This window comes from Antechinus flavipes, chromosome 4 (assembly GCF_016432865.1).
Source record: "Antechinus flavipes isolate AdamAnt ecotype Samford, QLD, Australia chromosome 4, AdamAnt_v2, whole genome shotgun sequence".
NCBI classification, from domain to species: Eukaryota; Metazoa; Chordata; class Mammalia; order Dasyuromorphia; family Dasyuridae; genus Antechinus; species Antechinus flavipes.
This window is the reverse complement of record NC_067401.1, coordinates 285830480-285854761: the sequence shown is the minus strand read 5'-3', so window position 1 is coordinate 285854761 and position 24282 is coordinate 285830480. Positions and strand designations below refer to the sequence as shown.

The window sequence follows — 24282 nt, the reverse complement described above, 5'->3', positions numbered from 1 at the left end:
CTGGAAATTAAAAGTCCTCATTCATTATTATAGGATTCTGGGAGACTACAGAGAATTCATATAATAACAGACATGACTTCTTAGTCAAATAACAAAGACCAACACTTCTCTCCCTTTTTCCCTTCTCTGTTACTCTCAATAGAAAGAAAAAGAGAGAGAGAGAGAGAGAGAGAGAGAGTGTGTGTGTGTGTGTGTGTGTTTGTGTAATTATACTTGTGAATTTTGACCTGTGATTTCAACAATGTAATTCCAGATATGGAAACACCTGTTAACCAATTCATATTAGCAAGTGACATATTGTAAATTAAAAAAAAAAACAAATTAATAAATGTATATAGATATATTCTACGTGTACACATACATGTATACACATGTATACTGTATTATGTATGTAATTGTGCAATATATATAAAACTTATATTCCCTCAAGGCAGCATATTGGAAGGGCTAGGGAGCTAGCTTTGGAATCAGGAAGGTTTGGGTTGAAATCTTGCCTTTGAAACACATTAGCTATGTGACTGACCATGAGCAAATCACTTACCCACTCTGCAGTGTTTCAGGTAATTCTCTTAAGACTGTGAGTTACCTCAGTTGCTGATCTGAATTGGTAATGTAAACTTCTGCATCTAGAGTTTCACACACTGATGCAATTATTGATCCCAAATCCCAAAGAATTATGTATATACACACACACATACATGTATATATGTATATGTACATGTAGAAAGATCTAGTATATTCTTTATAGATAGATCTAGTGTACATGTGTACACACACACAAGCATTTATATCTATATAGAATCAAATAATTTTAGAATTGGAAGGAATTTAAGAAGGGATAGTTTTTTTTTATTTTACAGATTAGTAAACTGAGGCCTACATAAATTAAATGACCTAATTATTATTACATAATTAGTTGATGGCAGTGCCAATCAAGTGCTCTCTTGATTCTCAGCTTATTGATTTTTCTACTACACTGATATAATCAATATCAATAATGTAAATCAATAATGTGCTGGGTCCCAGTTAGTGAATTTCATTTTAAATTCACTCGGCCAATTAGAAACATTTTTAAATACTTGTCTATGTTACAAGGATTTAAAAAGTTTGATGTTCATCCAATTTGCAATATGATTGGATAATGAGTTGAAGCCTTGGAAATATGGTCAATGGATTCTCATTCATCTAGGTAGCACAGCGGATAGAGCACTGGGACTAGAGTCAGGAAAACCTAAGTTCAAATCTCCCTCAGACACTTATTAGTTGTATGATCCTGGGACAATCATTATTCTGTTTGCCTCAATTTCACAAGTATGGGAGATTCACAAAGTTAACTGTGTAACTTTGTGAATTCACACTTCCCTTGAGTTATCACCTTGTTTCAAGTTGAGTTAACACTAGGATTCCAACATCTCCCCCTTTCTCTTGAATTAGAACATAGGTGATCATGACCTCCCTGACTTCTCAAGGAGGTGAGAACCCCAAAAAGAAGGTGATCACGCCTTCCCTGACTGCTCAAAAAAGGAGTGAAAACACCATAAAAAGAAGGTGGTCACGACCTCCCTGACATCTCAGGAAGGGAGATGAAAATACTTGTGAATTCCAATGAGTAAAAGGTGTAAACACAAGCATTGTTATCAATTAGTTCTACTTAGTACCTTGTTTCAGGTTCTGGGCCAAAACATCAACTCTAATGAGTTAGCAGTTTGTAAAGATTCCAACAAAATGGGGTATAATAATAGCATATACCTCTCATTGTGAGGGTTTGTGTGAGGATTAAATGAGCTAATGATTGTAAAGAGCTTAGCATGTGCCTTCCACATAGCAAGCACTATATAAATATTAATTATTATCATTATTAGCCATTACTATTCCTAGAATGCTCTCAAGAAGAAAGGAAACACATAAAAACTGACAGCATATTTTTTACCTAATGCTCAGACTTCTTATAAATACATATGGCTAACGCTTGTCATTACTTTGAAGACAAAATGACAAATTGCTTTTGCAGAGTTGTTTGTGAATACAGTTAGCAGTTGTAAAAGCTGCTTTTTTTTAGATTAAAAAAAAGCAGGTCATATTTATTAATTACAAAAATATAGGTAAATCTTCAGATTATTCAGCAAATCTTCAGAATCCTTAAGAGTATAAGTTTGTCATTTGAAGCAATGACACATGCTAGGGTATGGACCCCACCGAGCGGGAGTACCGAGGCCCTCTCGACCTTTGGTGTACCCTAAGTTTTCTGCCACGTTGCAGAAATGTCCTTGTTGAGCAAGGAGCAATGATTTGTGACCATGGGAATGGGTTTCAGTCTGAGGGTCACAGCCTGAATAGGGCCTCTCGCCTGTGAGCGAGCTGCTGAATTGCTGGATAGGCTCTACTCCCATTGGCAGATACCATGCTTACGCAAAGTCCACGAGCTGCTTCTCTGAATGGTGATTGGGGATTGTCTACGCTTCACCCGCTGATCATGCTTGCAAAAATGTATATCAACAAGGCTGTACGGCAGAATAAAGTGGAGCTCTTTTCACACTCTATGAGTGTCCCCACCTAATTCATCTCTCCTCTGAGATCAAAGGGCTCATATGCCATGAGTTCTTATGACCTTGCAACAAGACACATCCTAGGATATGGCTTGTAAATCCTGATGCAACCTATCTCTTAAATCAATCAGTCAAAGAGGGTAGAGATAACTGATATAAAATCTCTCAATTTTAGTCAGAGATGATTCAAAGCATCTCCTTAGGTATAATTAGAATACAACTGATAAAAATAAAGCTATAATTTATTTCTTTAAATGTTACACATATTTATTAAGTGCCCACTGTGTATAAAGTATTGAGTTAGGTGTTAGGTAGAATATTAATTACACTGATGATTCAGATTGAATTTGCAGATCACAAAATCCCGAGATCTTTTTTATATGGACAGTTGTTTAGCTAGCTATGGATCTCCTTTTGCACACCTGTGAAAGTGATTTTTTAAACCCAATTTTTTGAATCTTTGTATTATCACTACTGAAGTTTTATCTTCTTAGATTCAGCCAACATTTTAGCCCATCAAGATCTTTCTGGTTCCTAATTAGGTCATGTATTCTCTCTCTCTCTCTCTCTCTCTCTCCAGATTTGGTAAATATGTAATCTATGCTTTTATCCAAGTTAATAAAAACATGTTATAACAGCACAGTTCCTGTTGAAAGTATTCCTGTTAAAGACCACCCTCCAAGCTTACATGGAGCCAATAATAATTAATTTTTGAGTCTCATCATTTACTATTTTACCCATATCTCTCTCCCATGTTCATAAGGGTAAAATAAATAGATTCTACCATATGCTTCTATGAGATAGGACCTCTTTAGGAATCTATGACTGAGATACTAAGGATCTAAGGAAAGCTGCGATCTAGCTTACTTGAATGCCAAAACATCAAGGCTAATGTTATAACAGAAGGATGAGGGTTCACATGAAGTCTAGAAAAAAAAAAATCAAGAGATATATTAGTCAATATGTTTTCTGCCTTGTCCAAAGAAGAGTTCCCTGCACTTCGATGACTAATACTGCTTCCTTAGGCATAATTATCCTTAGAATGCCAAAAAGCAACTCATCAAGGCAGCAGCATCATGATTCTGTACTCTCCTAAAAAATGTCTGATTATTGGAATTTGATCTCCAGAGCAGACTTCTCCGCTAGGAAGGAGGTCCCCTTGGAAGATGACAAAAACTGGATTTTGAGCTTTGTATATCGCCCATTGTAAATGAACATATATTGGCCTTCTGGTTTGTCAAGCAGTTCTACAGTTTGATTAGTATGAGTTCATTATTCATGGTCTGATCATCTGAGAATAGATGGGTTAAAATTTAGTTCCCAAATCATACAATGAAACTTAGATGAACAACTTACTGCTATCCTTTAAAACAGAGATGAGCTTCTGAAGCCAGAAGAGGTCTTAAAATTATCTATGATAATCCTTTCATTCAGATAAAAACTGAGGTCCAGAGCCTTGAATAAAGTTCTCAAGTCCCAGTCACTCAACTACATCATGCCACCTTAAACAACCAATAAGCTTTTCTGGGACACAAAATGCTATTCCTTTCAATTTAATAAGTATTAACCAAGTCGCCCACACTAAGATTCTGTGCTAGGTACATTAAGTGAATAGTAGAAGAAAAAAATTCTAGGATAGGAATATCTAAGTAGCTGAACTCAATAAGGCTTCCCAAGGGAATATTATTTTGTCTTCAGAGAAACACTAGACCTTATCTATTTCTATGTATTTGGGATTCTACTTCATATTCTACATAGCAGTGAACAACTCAGTTGGAGATATGCTTAAATAAGCTTAAGGAAGTAAGGAAGTAACATGACAGAGGAGGAAAGAACTCAGAAGTTATCAAATTCAAATTCCCAATGTTCACTTTCCTTTTATAATATCCCTGACAGAGGAATATAAATGTTCTCAAGGGAGAAACTTAATTTAAATCAGCATTCCATTCGAATGCTCCATGAAGTATTCCTTGATCCTCTTGGTCCCCTCCTTGAACCTCAATAGTTTACCTGTACTTCCTGAATATACTTATCATATATGTCCTTGTGCCATGTGCTCATCTCTATTTGTATCACATCCTTTTATTAGATTGAAAACAATTAAGATAGTGTCTACTTATCCAAATTTGTCATCTTCTCCAGCACTTCCGATAGCACCTTCGGCACGGTCCAATCTGGACTCTACATAGCTGGTGCTTGATAAATGTTTCCTGAATTGAACTCAGCATTGGCTGGCCACAACAAAAGTAACCCTAGAGCAAGCTGAATTAAGCTTTTAGACTATATTATAAGCCAAAGGATTGTGTTATTAGATGAAAAAGACCAGCTTAACCTTGTCACTATGTCACTACTCATTTGACATTAGTTTCATTTCTTAGAATATTGACTTTATAGTGAGTCCAACTCTTGTTCTTCCTATTAGAACCAAGGAGAGCAAAATAGAGAAAGAAAGAAAGTTAGAGAGAAGTGAGAAAAAGTGAGTGAAGAAAGGAAGGTCCTTCCTGCTCACAGCCATTTTCCTAAAAGATGTCATGCACTGTGAGATACATAGAGGATCAGTATACTCCAGAGAGAAGTATAATTTTACAGGGTGCAATAGGCCAATTCCATGTCTAATTCCCATAATGTCTAGTTTCTTTTATGTGCTTTGAGTTCTAAAGGTTGCTTGCTTTGCTCTTCTTTACGTATTCAATTTCCCTGACTCCTGGGAAATTTTTGTGGCTATCAGTTCAACAATGGTCACTCCAGACACTGGTTAATCTATTTACATAGAAGGATGGATTCTCAGAATTAGAAAGAACACTAATAGTCACCTAACTCAATTCCTTTATTTGATGTGACAAAGGCTCATAATTAAGTGACTTTACCCAAATCACAGTGCTATGACAGAGCTGGGACCAGAATCTAGACTCTCTCCCAGTTCTATCTTACCACCAGACACTGACAACTGTGTTAATATTCAGGGCACCCATATTTCCTTTACCAGGTGGGAGTCTCTTAAGGAACATAGGTAAAGTACCTGGCAAGGACAACACTGTACTCAATGCATCCAATTCATCCCTTAAGTGAAGGAGTCAAAAGCCAGGCCTGGCCCACTTGGGGAGGGAGATGAAGTAAGGATAAGTAAATACCACATATTAAGATCACCAAGATATCATGGAAGTCTCTTTTTGAACACATTCAAAATTTTTGCTATAATTCTTGGCTTGAATACTGCATTATAGATTCTTTTATATTTTTCCCCAGCAGCTTGAAAGGAATCTATTCCTGAGGCTTAATGTTTTGTATTTCTAACTCAAAAAAACATTTTCTCATTGGAATAGTCAGCTTTATCAGAAAACTATAGTCTTTGTATTAAAACAGGATGGACAACAATCTGGCCCTAAAGTGGTGAGTCACAGGGGCTAGGGACCATGGCAGTTATTTCAATACATATTATTTTTTATTGGAGAATTATCCAAACAACAGGATTAGTTTACTATATTATATCCTGATATTTGTCATTGGATAACCCTTCCTCCCTAGAGGGAAAAGTTCCCTTAGCTGGAGCAAATAGACAAGTAACCCTGGAAGATCTAGACTATTGCTTTATTTATTTTTCAGGTCCTTGAAGTAGCACAATTCATGATCATCTGTGGACACCCCAAGATTATCGCAACAAAGCCACAGGTATTGGAAAAAACCCCAAATTCTAATATTACAAGTTTATCATTAATAATTGCTCACTGGCGTTTCTCTCTAAAGCAGGGATTCTTACCCTTTTTGAGGGGTTATGAATCCTTCTGGCAGTCTGGCAAAGCTTATGGATTCTTTCCTGGAATAATGCTTTTAAATAACAGGAGAAAATACTAAATTGCAATTAAAGTTTAGTAAAAATACCATTTTGGTACACAAAAATGAGTCCCAGCTCTCTATGATGGCCCCAAACACTAGCTACTAGAGCTCTGGTAGAAGTGCCAGAAGCTGATTGCACCAATCCGCCTCAGCTGTTTCCTCTCAGCCATGGGGCCTTGGTGCAACATTTTGCATGGTACAACAGGCTCCATGATACAATCCCTATGTGGGAATGTCCTTGAGGATTCCAGCATGTTACCTGAGGATCCTGCACACTTCAACACCTCATTGTCACTACGACACAGTAGATGCTACATCCTAGCACATAGGCTAAAACAAACCTACAGATCTACAACGTTTTTCATTAGCTCCCACTTATGTCAAAGAAGCAGAAGTAATGACCCAGAAGAAGTCTGTCTTCTCCCCTGTCAATCACCGAGGTCAAAGTAAAACAAACAAATCACTGAGGTACTTGGATCTTCTATTTCTATATTTCAAATGACATTTAGATTTGACATATGAACTTATAGCCAAGGAGACAAACTAATGAGCAGAGGCACTGCTCTATCTCTTCACCTGTGCCCCTTAAAGTCTATACAGTTTTAAAACCCTATACTTTGAATATCCACATGATTCATAGGAATTGTAGAATGGGTGTGAGTGTTTGTTCATTTTTTTTTTAAAGCTGTTTATTAATGGTAGGCTTTTGGCTTTCTAGAGTAAAAACTCTTTTTACATACTCAGTAACCATTCTGTTCAGCTCTTGCTATGCCTTTATCTGATGGATCTTAACTTATCTTCAGAGACAAGAGCCAGAGATTCAAGTACTTGAAGAGGAATATTTTTCTCAGCTGTTGATGACTAAGAAGAAAAATTAAGAAATCATATTTTTCTTCCTGACTAGATATTATATTCAAGAGGTCAACTGTAGGTTCTGGATCCTAAATCTTCATTTAAAAAAGTTTTATACTTCCATTTGAATTATTGATTCCAATTTCTATGTTTTGATTTCATTGCATTAAAAATTAAGTATAAATGAAATAAAATTGTGATTACTTATATTTTACATACTAGTAGAGTAAAAGGTTTAAATGAGTTTTTGTGATACTGAAGTTTGCTTTTATTTAATTCCTAAACTTTTTGATAGACAAAAATGCAATACATCCACCATTGGCCTATCTCCAAGAGGAAAAAATTAACTTAAAAAAGAGGATCATTTTTATCATATGAAGAACTGGAAAGTCAGTAGTTTCTAATATTTTGTGATCCATATTTACTCCAAAGTGTTCCAGTAGTCCCAATGTTAATTTAAATACTATTTTACTGCTATAGGAGTAATTAATTTCAAGATGAAAATCAAAATCCCTCCTACACTCAGTTCCCAGAGCAAAAGTATGCAAATTGTTTGATTTTTAGAAGTTCCTGATTTTTAAACTTGAGTGAATAGTCAAAGGATATAATCAGAAAATCATTGTGACCCTTATATATTTTATAATTCCTTCCATAAAGTCCTGATTGTTTTATGATGATTTGGAAAATAAAAATTTATACATGTTCTGATGCTGACAAAACAATATACTCTGGAGCTGAAGAATACCTACAGGTGTCTTGGTCAAATCAAGTAGCTAAATCTGAATACCATCCAGCTACAAATACAAATTGAAATTTTTAATTATTTAGTTTCAAGATTAGAAAAGTATAAGGTTTTAGAATAAGCTAAGTTACAAAGAAGAAACAAAGCTAACATGGTAGTAATCCAATTCATTTATTCTCATTCCCCTCCTCCCTCTAAGAGCAAAAAAGGGGGAAGGAATAATTGAATTTGATGGAGAACTTCAAATCCTACTCATTTAAAATTGTGACAAATAATGCTCTTGGGGGAGGTTTCCATGCCCACGTCCAGAATATTTCTTTAGTTGATTAGGGAATAATGACTAACTCAAGTTCTTAGGCCTCAATTATATAAATAAAATATCTTATAAAAAAGAAATCATTGCTCATCACTGGACTAATGAATCACATATTCTCTTAGATAAGAATCACTACCTGCCTAATGAGACTATCTCTACCTTATTACAGAGAGATTCTATCAGCTTTCACTCTCCTCACAGGTTTTCTTTTTTATGGTAGCAGAAGGAGCTTCATTTTCTGGATATAAGCCGACTTGTTTGCAGTATATTTCATGAACGAAGCCATCAGTAAATAGCTAAACAAAGACTCTGGTATTTTTGCCCAGGAGCAAAAGGCAATTCAGGAACTCAGTATAATTTTTCAAGGAGAATTCTCAAGAGCCAAAATGACACACATGATTAATAGAAATGCAAAAATGTATAACCATTTTGTCTGAAGGCTATGAAAAGCTTGATACTTTCTGCATTCTGCAATTACAGCATAGGAAATTAGAGGTTTAGGTCTTCAAGTTCATGATAGCAGATTATTTATGTTGACCTGACTTCCCAATTCTCAGTAACAGTAACTGTGGAATAGATTGGAATAATTGTGGAATAGAACTCAAAAGTCACCTCATTTACACAAGGTAAAAGAGAACAAATCAGTGGAAGATAGAGAAATTCTTTATAAAATAGTTAACAGGTGTGAACTAAGGTTTCCTCTCCCATTCTATGGAAGAACAGTTTCTTTGTGGTTATTCAACAATTAACTTAACATTCATTGGTATGGTGCCATTTGTTCAAATCCACTTAAGACTATGCACAGTTTCAAGAATGTAACTCTCAACTTTAAACAAATGAGGTCACTGAACCTCTTCTGTGTATACTAGGTAGTTTACAAAATAAAAAACAGAGTTCTTGCCCAGAAGGAAATTACATCGGAGGCTTTAGTTAACTAATGTAGATATGTGGTTCAGTGGATAAACCCAATAAGTCCAGAGTAAGGAAGATCTGAGTTCAGAACCAGCCTTGGACACTTTCTCACTATGAGCATGGACAAGTCACTTAATCTCTGCCTGCCTCAGTTTTTTCATCTGTCAAATGGGTATAATAGTAACAGCCTTCTCTCCTTTGTTGTGAGGATTAAATAAGAAAGCAATTTTGTAAAGTGCCATAGTGCCTGGTGCACAGTAAACATTGGATTAATATTAGTTATTATTATTGTTGTTGTTATTGTTATTATTCTTATTAACTGAGGAATTTGTCATAATTTAATGAAAGTGACTTTTTTTTTAAAGATCTCAAATCTGAAGAGATTTGAGTGATATAAAGTGATAGAAAGACAACGAGAAATGCTGAATGAAGATGCTTGCATGGTCTGGTTCTCCTGAATGATTAGTGTCAACTCCTATTCATGTTCTCAAATTTCACCTTAAAATTTTATATAAAACCTTGTTTTGATCTGACTTTTTAAATAATATGAAAACCAAAAAGGCCTTTTTGGGCCGTAGGATCATTTAACACGCATTTCTACATTTCAAAGTATGCTTTGAAGCACTCTAAGTATGAATTTTTGTAGTGACATGAGTCCAAAGCAGGGAGACCACCCCAGCTTTGCAGAGACTTTTAAAACTAATTCAGACTTTGCTCACAGCATTTTTAAATGTTATACAGGTTTAAAGGAAAAGATCAAGTATTTTTAAAATGCGAAAAGGCCAATGAGTTTAGGTTTGACTGGGTACTCACTCTGTCACACAGCTCTTCAAATGTGCAGTCTGCAATGGTTCCACAAGCTTTATTCAGCCTCAGCTCTCTGCCTTGCACTTTTAGAATCCTTGGTCTAGTTACTATGGGAACATGAACAAAGACTCAATCTTGTCTGGATAATTACTATAAAATTCATCTCTTACAGATAGGAAATGCATAGCTTGATGAATAATAGCACATGATTCAACACATAAATTAGACAAAATGCTGATACAATGACTGCCACTTGAGTGTGGCATCAACCCATATACAGCAATGGAACTTATTAATTGGTCAGTGGAGATTGGGCATTGTGTTCTAAATGTATTCTCTTTCAAGAGAAATTAACTTACGTACAATCATTTTGTTTTTGAGCCAGCTCATCAAACAACTTATCCATGACAGCCTCCACATCAGCTTCACTTGTGCTACAGTGAAAAGAATAATAGAATATGAAATTAATAACACTTGAAGCCAACATCAAACAGCTGCCTGAGCCCGCTTAGCTTTTTGCCCATAAAAAAGGAGAACAGGATGTTATGCTCTAAATACAAACATTAGATTTCGAATATACTTAAAAGCAGAGAATATTAACTCTCAGGTAGATGATTCTGCCTTATTTGCATACACTGAAAGACTTCTGTGCTTCTGGCTGTTTCCAGTAATGAGGCGATACAGGCAGAGTAAATCCATTAATACTATGTGTACACAATGAGAAAAAAGGCTTCTGGCTCTCTGTTACATGCAAAACAAGAGCAAACAGACAAGGCAGTCAAGCATCTAGAGAAGTATCCTTTGAAATCTCTACTGAGAGGGTACATGTGAAATTAAATATTGAAGCTGCTGTAAAAAAAAAAAAAATCAAGTCAAGCTGACTGAGCTGATCAAACATTTCCAGAATTAAATTACTAGCTTCTAAATACTAACCTGATCTACACATCAATAACTTATCAGACTTTTTCCAGAGGTGTAAGAAAAAGACAATTATAGACTACATATTCTTTCTCCAAAATCTCCTCAAAATTTTAAGTAAACTTTCAGTTCATCTGCTATCACTGGAGCTAGCTAAAAATCTATCTCATCATGGAATCTTTTGTATTCTAATTAGAAACCACCATATGGTTTAAAGATCCCAAACATATAAATGTGATAATGCTGTGGCCTCTTTCCCTATCACTTTCTTTTTTAAAAGGGGCTGATAAACTAATGCACTTGATACAGTTGATCTGCAAAAGAAACAGTGTCTTGCATAAAGTGAAAACTCAAGTTTGCTTCAAACCTATATGCAGACTTATACAGAATGACCTTACAATATGTTTACTTTTTACACACATTTCAGTCTTCTCTAGGTGTAAAATGCAATTAAGCTCAATTCTAGATGCCCTACTGATAATTCCCATCACAGAATTCTCCCGCCCACATCCAAAGAACCAAAAAAGAAACCTAAACTAAAATTAATCTAATTTCTCCTTTAAGATAACTACTGGTTGATAGACTTTATCCTCAGGTCTTAAAACTTGGCAAAAATAAATGCTTTCCCAAAAAGAATTTTCAAATGTAAGGTGATGACTATTCTTAGTCATTCCTCCAAAAGTCATTCCTAAAAAAAAGGATTGTTTATTCAAATTAAACATATACTTTGAATTTTGAGTTTTGTAGCAGTAATGATACTTATGTGGAATAGTACTTAAGTTAACAATTAAAAAAGGAATAAGAACTAGATTTTAAAAATTAATAATATGGAATATTAAGAACCAAGAACAAAAATCAGTTACAAATTTCAGACTTGGTTCACTTGTATTTTCTGAGAATTCATAGAATATGAAATATAGAATCTTTTATCTGTTCTAACCTATCCCTCAAAAATACTTTCCTATATCATGCTTACCAAATGTAATGTAGCCCTTGGCTATAGAGCTAGGATAGGTGATTTCCCTATCTCTATAGCTGACTCAATTTTTGGGTAACTCACAAATTTTTTCTTTATATTAAACTAAAAATCTGTTGCTTTACTACTCCCATTTACCACTTCTGTCATTTTGAGACAAGCAAAAGAAGTCCAATTCCTCTTTCATAGGAAAGATTTTCACATATCTGAAGATATCTATCACATCTCTTCTTCCCACCCTCCCACCACAAACATTCTGTTCTCTAGATTAAACACAACTGGTTCCTTCAACAGATCTTTATATGTCATTGTGAATGAACCCCAGATGCTCTTTAGTTTATCAAAATCATTTCTAAAATGTGGCACCAAGAATTGAACACAACACTCCAACCATCTTTTGTCCAAAGTATTGCCAAGTCATTCTCCAACTGATATGAACAGACAAGTTTCAGATGAAGAAATTAAAGCCATTTCTAGTCATATAAAAAAATGCTCTAAATCCCTGTTGATTAGAGAAATGAAAATTAAGACAATACCTCTCAGACTGGTAGGATGACAGGAAAAGATAATGACAAATGTTGGAGGAGATGTGGGAAAACTGGGACACTAATACATTGTTGGTTGTGAAATGATCTAACCTTTTGGAGAGCATTTGGAAGTATGTCCAAAGTGCTATCAAACTGCATACTCTTTGATCCAGCAGTGTCACTACTAGGTCTGTATTTCAAAGAAATCATAAAAGAGGGAAAAGGATCTACATGTGCAAAAATGTTTGTAGTAGCCCTTTTTGTAGTGGCAAGGGATTGGAAATTGAGTGGATGTCCATCAATTGGGGAATGGCTGAATAAGTTATGGTACAGTAATGTAATAGAAAATTATTGTTCTGTAAGAAATGATGAGCAGGCTGATTTCAGAAAAGCCTGGAGAGACTTACATGAATCAATGCTGAGTGAAGTGAACAGAACGAGAACATTGTACACAGTAACAACAAAATTGTGTGATTATCATCTATAGTAGAAGTAACTCTTCTCGACAATGTGATCATTTAAGACAATTCCAATAGATTTGGGATGAAAAATGCCATCCACATCTAAAAAGGGAATTGTGGAGACTAATTGTAGATTGAAGCATAATATTTTCACCTTTTTTTGTTTGCTTGCTTTTTCTTTCTTGTATTTTTTTCTTTTTTGATCTGATTTTTCTTACATAACATGATAAATATGGAAATATGTTTGAAAGGATTTGTTTAACATGTACTGGATTGCTTGCTGTCTTGAGGAGAGAAGAGGTAAGGGAGAGAGGGAGAAAAAATTTGAAACACAAATTCTTACAGAAATGAACATTGAAAGCTATCTTTACAGTATTTAGAAAAATAAAATATCACTAAAAAACAAAACAACAAAGTATTGCAAAACTATCATGTCCCCACCCCAGTCCCCCACCTTAATGTAGCCTAATATTTTGTTAACTTTTTGGGGTTGCCATATTGACTCATATTAAGCAGGCAAGCCACTAAAAATTCAGAGATCTTTTCTCAGATGAACTGTCTAGCCATGCCCATTCCACAATTTTATACTTATGAAGCTGATTTTTAAAAAGTCTTAAGTTCAACACTATATATGTATCCACATTAAATTTCATCTTCAAGTCCATGCTACAACTCCAGGTTTATTCTAGGTCCAACAAATGTATGTATTTACAAATACACATACATATATGTTTATACACATATGTATAAAGATAAATATAGGGATATCTTGGACAGATAATACAAGATCTGTTTGGATATTTTTATATACACAGATATTGTTATATAGATATGTCTGGATATTGTATATTACATATTTGCAAAAACATACATAATATATACGTATGTAGACATTCAAAAACATAAATTGTATCCCAAAATGTCTTAGTGTATGTAGTTTTAAGATCTGTAGCTTAAAAATGTCAAAAAAGAGAGTAAGGGAGTGGTTCTCAGTCAAACTTGGGTTCAATCCTTGGGAACCCTGACTCCAAAAAAAGAAGATGGGGAATAGCTCTATTTTATTTTATTTTATTTTGTTTATTTTTTGGTCTACCCGCCATCTGGGGGAGGGGGCGGGAAGAAGGAGGGGAAAAGTAGGAATAGAAGGTTTTGCAAGGGTCAATGCTGCATATATCTTGTAAATAAAAATCTGGAATAGCTCTATTTTAGCAGAATCTGTTATGCTGGAAAATTATTTCTGTAATGTTTCACTATTAAATTGTACTTCAATAAAGGAAAGGTGGGAAAAAAGAAGTATTGGGGGGAAAGTAAGTTTGAGCTCAGTGTTGTAACTAGATAATGAGAACTTTAATATACAACATTTGCTATTATATCACCACTTTCAGATCATATTTCAAATAGTTTTAATCCTCTGGAATTCAGTTATCAACAAGCTTTCTGATTTAAAGCCAAATGTATTAACAAATGTGCATATAAATTATATCTATTAGTAAATAATTTTTGTTTCAACAAATAGCAAAAATTCACAAACCAATTTCTAAGGTCTATAAATGTGGGAAGGAAGTTATATTATAAAATGATGTAGCATCATGATTTTTCAATGGCAGAATCCCATTTATTCATAAAATACCAGTAAGGCTTATTTATTATTAAAATATTAGAAAGGTATTTTATTATGAAGACTATTTATGGGTTCTATTCACATATGGCCTTAGAATATTGTTCAATACAGTTGACAATCTATTATTTTTAGTTGAGGTTTATAAATATTAAAAATATACAGTATTTTATTTTGAATTTGAGCTAACTAAAGTATCGATGAAATAACATTTTTACATTCTTCAAAGATGCTAACAACTCCAAAGTGTTCCTTTAGAGTCATTTTTAAGACTTCCAGAGCTCTTTTATGAACTGCCAAGTTCTAATTCCACAACCTTTACTTAGTGTCTTATGTGCAATGAATACTAATAAGCTTCCAATTATAAAATGCTTTCTTCATAACAACTGTGTGAGATAAGTAATATAAACGCTGTTATTCCCATCTTACAGATGAGGAAACTGAGATGTACAGAGGATGAGTGGCTTGCTTCTACTCATGCAACCAGTAAATACCAGAGGCAACATTTGAACTTGAGTTTAGATGCTGAAAAGTGTCTGAGGAACTGGCGAGCAGGAGTGAAGTACAAACTTGTTTTTCAAATTTCACTATTGTAAATCTAGAGCTGGGAGAGAGGATCTGGTATGACAAAATAATTTCTAAGGGTCTCTCTTCCTCATTTAAAATCTTATCTTCTGACTCTTCTCCGAGGTAATTCTCCAATTGATGCCCTTGAGTAAAGGTTCTTGACCCAGGTTCCATGTTTTTGAAAAAAAATATTTTGATAAATATACTTCAAAATAATTGGCTTCCTCTGTAATCCTTCTTTTTGTATTTAAAAACATTCTGAGAAATAGAGTACAGACTTTACCCAGTTGCCAACAAGGTCTATGACACAAAAAAAATTAAGAATATTTGAAGACCTAGAGTGATCTGCAGGACACTGGCCAACACAGGGCCATGTATTTTATGAGCAATCTGAATTCTGGAAGTATTACTGATAATTTTTCTCATTAATTTCTCATAAAAACATTGAAACACATTTTGAACTACTGCCATAGAAAACTCTGGGCAAAATTGCAAATTGGGCAAATTCTTAAGTTTTTCATTCTCCTCCCACTTCCCAGCTTGAAGGTTCTCTTAATCCTCCCTTTTCTTGTCTCCATATCTTTCACTTATATTGAGGTGTTAATAAGAGACAATAATGTAATTTTTTTTCCATTTTAACAAAGGATCAATATAGTCAATCAATAAGCATTTATTAAGTGACTACAATGTATCAGGCATTATACTAAGCTCTGAGAATCATAAAGAAAAATGAAATAACCTACATTTTCAAAGAGTTTTGATCAAGGGAGACAATATGTGTGTTTAAAAACTTACTTAAGATAAACTAAAAATACATGTAAGGAGGAACAGCACCAATCACTGGGGATCATGAAGAGTTTTCTATAGAAGGTAGTGCTTATGGCGTGTCTTGTAAAAAAAGGGATTCTATGAGACAGGGGTAAGAAGGGGGTGAATTACAGTAAAGGTGATGACTAGTACAAAATCACAGATACCTAAACTGGAATGCCACACATCAAGAAGAAAATTTAGTTGCTCAGTTTGGTTGGGTTGTAGAAATAAAACTAAAAGAATTAAACTTCAATTATAAAATTTAGGCTAAAATTTGGGAAAAGATTTTTGGTGGGAATATCAGGACTCATCACATAGACAGTTACTTGGGCACTAGGTAAAATGTAAGCAAGGAAGAAAGGAAATAATTTTTGACAAAGGAAAATAAAACTTGAGTAATCTAAGTTTTTGAAGAGAGAAGGATACTTTTGGTAAAGTCAAAATCACTGGATGTAATTAATTTAGATATTTACAAAGTTCCAATGAGATTAAATGATCACCAGTGCAATTTTCTTAATTTTTTCATTATTGATATCTAAACTAATTTCTTTCTCTTTGAAGTTTTCTATTTCTGGGGCGCCCAGTTCTACTAGCTCTTTTTGGGATCATGATCATCATGGAATTTGTTACCTCCATATTTGCTACTGGTTTCCCTCTTTATCTTTCCCTATTAGTTCTGCTATGGCAAATTTCAAGATTTCAAAATGAATACATGGATACTACAGGAGTTTTAATTAAGTTTAAAAATATAGAAATAGACATCTATAGAACACAGATTTCTCATTCACCTTAAGTCTAACCACAAATTGGCTTTGTTGACATAGCTTATAGCATTCTTGTCTCAATTTTCTCTGGGAATGGATACTAGAAAATGAATGCTAGAAAATATAATTCAATTTCTAATAAAAGACTGGCACCAGTGCCAAATGACATTTTCACTTTCTCCTAGAGCTGCTGTTTAAATTTACTTTATAAGTATGGATGACAAAGGAGAAGCTTATAAAAAGCATACTCCGGTGTTCCCTGATTTAGGCACGAAAGGGATTTCACTATCTACTGTTGCTAAGATTTCTTTCCAAGTTTCTGGATGTCCTGTACCAACCTTGTAATACAGTCATCCCTTCTCCCCCAGTGGAGGTTTCTATGGGTATGGGTTCCTGGAAACCCCATCCTTACTTATGGATCATTTCTCTCTGTCCTGTTAGCTACCATTGTGAAGATCAGCTCTATCTTTTGGTAAAATTTGACTCTTTTCCCTCTTTTCCTCCTCTTGCTCCTCCAATGGCTTTTTTTTTAGTCCTTACTTTCCTTGAACATCCTACAGTCTTTGATACCATTCATCATCCTTTCTGCCTTGATGAATATTCTCTTCTCTCTAGATTTTTGGGATACCACTGTACTCTGGTTCTCCTCTTACACTTCGGATTGCTCCTTATCTCCTTTGCCATCCAGATCACACTGACTAACCATAGATGTCCTTCTGAGATCTTTCCTGGACCCTACTATCTTCTCAATCTATACTACTTTGCTTGATGATTTCATCAGCTACCATGGATTTAGTTTTCATCTCTATGTTAACAATTCTCAAATCTCTCTCCTGCCTCAGACTCTAATCTCACATGTCTAATTTCCTTTCAGATATCCCAAATTGGATGTCTGGTAGACACCTTAAAAAAATTTTTTTTAGTAAGTTCATAGATTTATAAATTATCCATGAATTTCAAAGTCATAAACAATGTTCTTTACATGAAATTTTCATACAGTCCAAAGCTTCTGTCTAAATACGTAAAATTATTGTTGTACTTTAGTCATTTTCAGTTATGTCTGACTCTGTGACCCCTTTTGGAGTTTTCTTGGAAAAGGTACTTGAGTAGTTTGCCATTTCCTTCTCCAGCTCACTTTACAAATGAAGAAACTGAGGCAAATAGAGTTAAGTGAGTTGTCTAGGGTCACATAGCTAGTAAGTGTTTGAGTCCCAATATGTACTTAGTTCTTCTGATTTCAAACATAGCATTCTATCTACTACGTCACCTAGGTTCTGGAATTTCCCAAATGATATAAATGATATAAAAATCTTCATTTTCCAGTCACCATCTATATATTTGTCTCATGATGTAGATACAATGATTTCACAAAATATCCTTTGGTATCTGATAATTAAGAGTTCCTCAACCTTGCATGTTCAATGTTGTTAAAACTGAAATCATCAGTTAGTGTTAGGAGGACATTGGTATTTGCTAATATCATATTATTCAATGTACACTTATTCTATTCCATTCAAGTATTTATGGACTCATAACTACTAGCCAGATATTCATTCAGATGCTATGATATTTTTATTTGGATATGATTGTTCCTGTAAGACAGTGCTAAAAAATCACCGGAAGCACTTATTAGTCGTCCTGAATGCTTAATAGGTGCCTAGATTATGCTAAGTGCTAAGATATACACAAAAAACTACTTCAGATATTTGCCTTCATTAAATTTACAAGCTAGTAATACTTTTATTTCTTTTTTAAATTGATAAAGGTTAAGTATAACTTAACTATATAGACCAAAAATGAAAGAATATAGAAGTACAAAAAAAAAGTTTTTCTATTTTTTATACATTAGGGATTGGTACTTGTTTTCACGAGTGTGCTTCTTTTGAGAATGAGAATGTGCTATCATTGAGGTTATCAGGTTACGTGAATGAGTCAAATATGTTCAAGGTGGGATTATTAAGGGAAAGTTGATAATGGAAAGGGAACTATGCAATGACCTCTAATTCAGGAAGCCAGCAAGTATTTTTGTGGAAGAAAGTAAGTTGAGTATGGCAATAACTATCCTACATGACACATATGGTAGTTGCTCAGCATTTCCAACCAGTGTTCTGAAAAATGTCTAATCAATCATATCTAAACCTCAGATTCCTTAAATTTAGTACACACATCTACTGAATGAGGATAGATGAATAACATTCAACATGTAGCAAGCCTACATGAAATGCTGGAAAATTTGGGTTGTTTATAAAGACATTATAGGTCATGAGTAGATTTCAATTTCCTCATAAAACATTACATTAAAAAGTGCAGAACCCTAACATTTTAGAGACTGATGAAAATTACTTAGTTCTAATTCTTTTCTAGTTCAGGTATTTTTCTCTAGGTCAGCATCTTGCCTAGGTCTATCTGAAAACCAATCCTGAGGATTTAAAGGACATCTCAAAAGAGCAGAAGATTTGCTTTGTTTTTGTTTTTTATTTAGATTTCACTAGCATGATAAAAAATTCCAAAGTGATTCCTTTTAATGGTACACAGGAAACACAGACTTTAATTGAGTTAGGCTAAAATGCTTAAAAATAAGATTGAATTGAAGAAGTTCTAGCTTCAGCAAAGAGAAAAGTCCTATCTTTAATGAGAATGATGGCTCAATAACATGTCCCAGATTACAAGAGGGATGTCCTGCTTTACTATCAATAACTTAGATTTGGATAATAAAATTTAAAGATGAAAGAGGCCTTAGAGACATCTAGTCCCAGGTCTTTCACTTCACAGATGAGAAAACTAAGGACCTGTAAAGAGGAAATTACTTACTGAATGTCACTTAAAAGGAGAATCAAGAATTTGGTACCAGATTTGATTATAGAAACAGATAATTTTTCATTATACCACAGACTGTTACCCACAGAATCACAAAGCATGTAATTTTTTTAATTAAGTAGTTCTCTAAGATAAAATACAAATTAGTTTATTGGAATTTAAAACTCCAGTCCCATATGACCAACTACCTATTGGACATTATGAACTAGATATTATGAAGGACTCTCAACTTAACATATACAGAACTCACTTTTCTTTTAAACTTCCATATTATTGTTATTAAAAATCTTTTTTTTGATATCTTTTGTTTTTCCCTTGTATCCCTCTTCTTCCCTTTTTCAAGCCATTTTTTAACAACAAAAATTGTTTAATAATGAAAAAAAGAGGAAAAGAAAAAAATTCAGCAAAACAAAGCACAAAAAAACAAACAAACAAACAAAAAAAAACAATCCTGACATCATATGAAATGCTCTACACCAATGACCTATATCTGTGAAAACAAGTGAGCACAAATGTCTCAGGGCTTCTTTGGGGCCATAATGGCTAGTTCTTTATAATTTTGCAATATTTGGTTTTGATTATTTTGTGGTTATTCTTTCCATTGTCAAAGCCTTGTATATATTGTTTTCCAACAAATTATGGTAGATGAGCATAATAGAATACTTTTATGTTGTAAGAAACAACAAATATGTGTATTGTTGGTAGAGTTGTGAGCTGATCCAATCGTTCTGGAGAGCAATTTGGAACTATGCTCAAAGGGCTATTAAACTGTGCATATTCTTTGATTCAGCAGTGTCTCTACTGGATCTATATCCCAAACAAATCATAAAAGAGGGAAAAGAACCCACATGTGCAAAAATGTTTGGAGTCCTTTAGTAGTGGCAAGGAATTGGAAACTGAGTGGATGCCCATAAATTGGAGAATAGTTGAATAAATTATGGTATATGAATGTTATGGAACATTATTGTTCTATATGAAATGATGAGCAGGCTGATTTCAGGAAAGACTTACATGAATTGATACTAAGTGAAGTGAGTAGAACCAAGACAATAAAAACTTTATGTAATGATCAACTGGGATGGACTTGGCTCTTTTCAACAATAAGTTGATTCAAGGCAGTTCCAATAGACTTGGGATGGAAAGTGCCATCCGCATCCAGAGAGCAAACTATGGAGATTGGATGTGGATCAAAGAATGGTATTTTTCCATTTTGCTGTTGTTATTGTTTGTTTGCTTTTTTTTTTTCTTTCTTGTATTTTTTCCCTTTTAGTCTGATTTTTCTTGCATGACAAATATGGAAATTTGTTTGGAAGAATTGTACATATTTAATCTATATTGAATTGCTTGCTATCTTGGGGAGGAGGAGGTGGGAAAGAGAGAAGTTTCCTGTCACCTTCAAAATCAAGTATAAAATCCTCTGTTTGACATGAAATGACCTATATAATTTGGCCTCTCCCACCTTTCCAATCATTTTGCAAATTCTTTTCTCCTTCCCAACTCCTTAGCTATGCACAGTGTCTCTGGCCTTCTCACTGTTTCTAAGACTTGATACTTTCATCTCTTAACACTATATATTTTCACTAGCTATCCCCCATGTCTGGAATTCTTTTCTTCCTCATTTCATATACTTTTGGGACATCTATAGTTGGAAGATATGATCAAGGTCCAGCAAAGGAGCCTGAGGAGTGGTCAGGTAGAATGGAGAGCCAAGAGAGAGTAGTGTCCTTATGAATGAATGAAAAAGCATTTATTAAGCAATTACTCTGTGCAAATTCCTGTGCTAAGTACTAGGTATTCAAACAGTCCTTGTTCTCAAGGAAATCACATTCTGATGCAAGAGCATGAGAAGTAAGTAAAGTTTCAATTACCTGTCAAACAGAAAGGCTCAGTGATTCTTAGGGTATAGTAGCAAAAATATATTAATATGCTTAAAATGTCATTTTCATAAACAAAACCATATTTGTTTCTGATATTGAACCATTCTATAATGCCAAAGACTTCAGTGGTAAGACCTTTCTTTTCTGGATCTTCACTAGCATGGCTGTTGAAGAGTTAGAGGCTGTACAATCTGTAGAAGTAGCTGCCAGGTTATAAGTGCACAGGATTTGCTTCCTTGGATGATGGCTATGGGGACTGAATTGTAAAGGAGGACCAGTTGTCTGGGAAGGGACACAACTAATTTCTGTAACTCCTGAACTTACCAGTGAGTAGGGGTTGCCTTCTTTCAAATTATGGTTGCATTGGCCAGACTAGAAGTAGAAAATATTGGGTTGGTGGGGATTGAGTTACTGCTGTTCCAAGGGTTCTTTGGTTCAGGGTCTAAGCTGTTTCCAATAGGGTATGAGGTAAAATGTCAACTATCTTGTTTTCTTTCTGGTAGAATTCAGGACTTTAAGATTGGAGACTGTTTTATTTTAGTCTTTACAATCCCAATTTCTGGCATACATTAGTCACTTAATGAATGTTTACTGAACTGAACTGAAATGTGTTACTATTAAAGAGTAATCTACTTTTTATAAGCATTAACAGAAATGACCTTTTAATAATATGCCATATAGATACAATCATCAAAATTTCAATGATTAGAAATACAGTTTTTGCCTGTCATAATACATTGGGTGTCAGTGAGTGTGAGTGAATGTGTGTGTGTGTGTGTGTGTGTGTGTGTGTGTGTGTGTGTGTGTGAAAGACAGAGAGAAAGAGATATAAACACAGAGAAAGAGAGAGAGAAAGAGAGAGAGAGAGAGAAACATTCTTTAGCACTCATCATATGCTGAGCATTGCAATAAGTATTAAAATTATGACCTGCATTCATATAGTATTTTTCATGTTTTTGAGTTTCTTACAAATGACACTTTTGAGAAGTGTTGCTTATTTGTTGAAAGTTTTATGCCATTAGTTTCTTACTTAATTTGTCTGTAATTACAAATTATTACCACCTAAGAATGAGAGCGCTTTTATCAGACAAAATATCACCAGTTGTACTTGTGAATGTATTGTGTATGTATTGTGTATCAGTTCTTTCTTCTTGAAGGAGAATACATAAAAAAATAAATTAAAAATGGTAAATACAAACAGATCATCTGTCAAAATAAAATAGGTTGGGTTTGTTTTTTTTTTTTTTTTGAAACAGCACACAGGAACACATAACACTAAATGAACACTTGTCAGAATATTTCTGCAAATAATTAATTACTTTAATACAATAAGGATAATCTTCTATTAACACAATCTCTTATGAGAGGATATTCATTACTTTCTAACCATCTGTCACCAAAGCTCTCCCCCCAAAATTAATTAGGTTTAATTTAATGATATATTACAAATGATTCAAATTTGGATGATGGAAAAAATTGGATTAATAAAGTTATCACGATGTTTAAGAAAGCTCACAGGATAAAATTAACAAAGAAATGATCTTCCACATTCTAATAATTGCTCTCTGTGCTTTCCATGTTCTTTTGATGATTTCCTGAATATTAAATATGGGGAGAGGGGAGACCCCAACTTACAGGTAGTAGAGTTTTCCAGCTCCAGGAAGTACTCTTTTCCGATAATCTATTCCAGAATCCAACTGAACTGTGTTGCAATATTCCTACAAAACAAATGAAATGACTTTGTTAAAAGTTTGTTAATAAGAGCAATAGTTGCTTCCCTTTTTGGATGTATAAACTTGCCTCTCATGAGGAAGTAACTTAAGGGTATAAACAGAAAACAAAAGAATTTCATTAAAACACATGAACTTGAAGCAGCAGACACTATCATAATGATAACTGAAGAGTTAAATATCACCTTACAAAGCAGTAGAAAATAGCCTGCCATATTAACAAATAAAACAAATGTTGTGAATATTCATTATCTTAGCTACATTACCAATTAAGTGGGTTTTGTGGATAGTCTGGAAAACTGGTGATCTTTGTCTATGGGAAAATGCATTTTATGGTATGAGGCAAGGCCAGAGGATCACTGGAACACTATCTCACCCTCCTGCCATGTAAGGGACAAAAAAAGTGGCTTAGCTCAAAGAAACGATGAACTTTTAGGCCTGGAAGGAACCTTAAAGATTATCCAGTCCAATCTTTAGAAGCACAGGGAGGTTACGTAGCTTCCTTAAGATGATGGTGAGAATAATATCAGACATTTATATTGCATGCATTGTCTTCTTCTATTAGAATGTAAGCTTCTTGAGGGTAAGAATTGTCTTCCTTGTTTGTATTTCATAAACCCAGTACTTAACATTTGTGTGCCTGGCACTTAATAAATGTCTTATCTATCTGTCTATCTGTCTATCCATCCATCCATCCATCCATTTATCTACAAAGCTCTTTACACACACAATCTGACTTGATCATAGCAATATTCAGTGGTTGAGACAGGATTCAAAGTCAGTATTTTTTGCCTCCAAATTTGGAGTCTGTGGGGGCAGGGCCAAATCTGGTGCTCCAGAGGACCATGTGGGGACTAGCTTTGCATACAACATCTTTTCTTCCAGAAATCCTAAAACCTCTGTAATGCAAATCCTTTCTCCAGGTCATAGTCAGGGACATAGCTACCTCAAGAATCCCTTCATCACTACAAACGTAGCTCTCCCTCTTGACTTTTTGCCTGTCTCTTCCCCTCTCTAGCTGGGACTTCAAGGAATGTTGTGACACTGGAAACAGTGTTACTGCCACCATACCAGCCATACCTATGGCACTATATGAACTGCAGTTTGCTCTCCTGGATGAAAATGAACAAGCCACATGTACTGGGATTGTTTCACAGATACATACACACACATATGTATATAACAAATAAGTTGGATATTTTTAAATC

The 24282-nt window shown here is 34.4% G+C and overlaps 1 protein-coding gene across 2 annotated transcripts in view; it reads right to left on the bottom strand.

Moving 5' to 3' along the window:
* AFG1L (AFG1 like ATPase) overlaps positions 1 to 24282 on the bottom strand; it is a 184056-nt gene that overhangs the window by 30590 nt on the left and 129184 nt on the right. For both annotated transcript variants that reach the window (XM_051997494.1, XM_051997496.1), the window contains 3 exons: positions 22980 to 23062; positions 10373 to 10443; positions 10016 to 10116 (listed from right to left, as the gene is read on the bottom strand). In XM_051997494.1, the coding sequence (XP_051853454.1) occupies positions 10016 to 10116; positions 10373 to 10443; positions 22980 to 23062 (255 nt within the window). The remainder of the gene's footprint in view (positions 1 to 10015; positions 10117 to 10372; positions 10444 to 22979; positions 23063 to 24282) is intronic.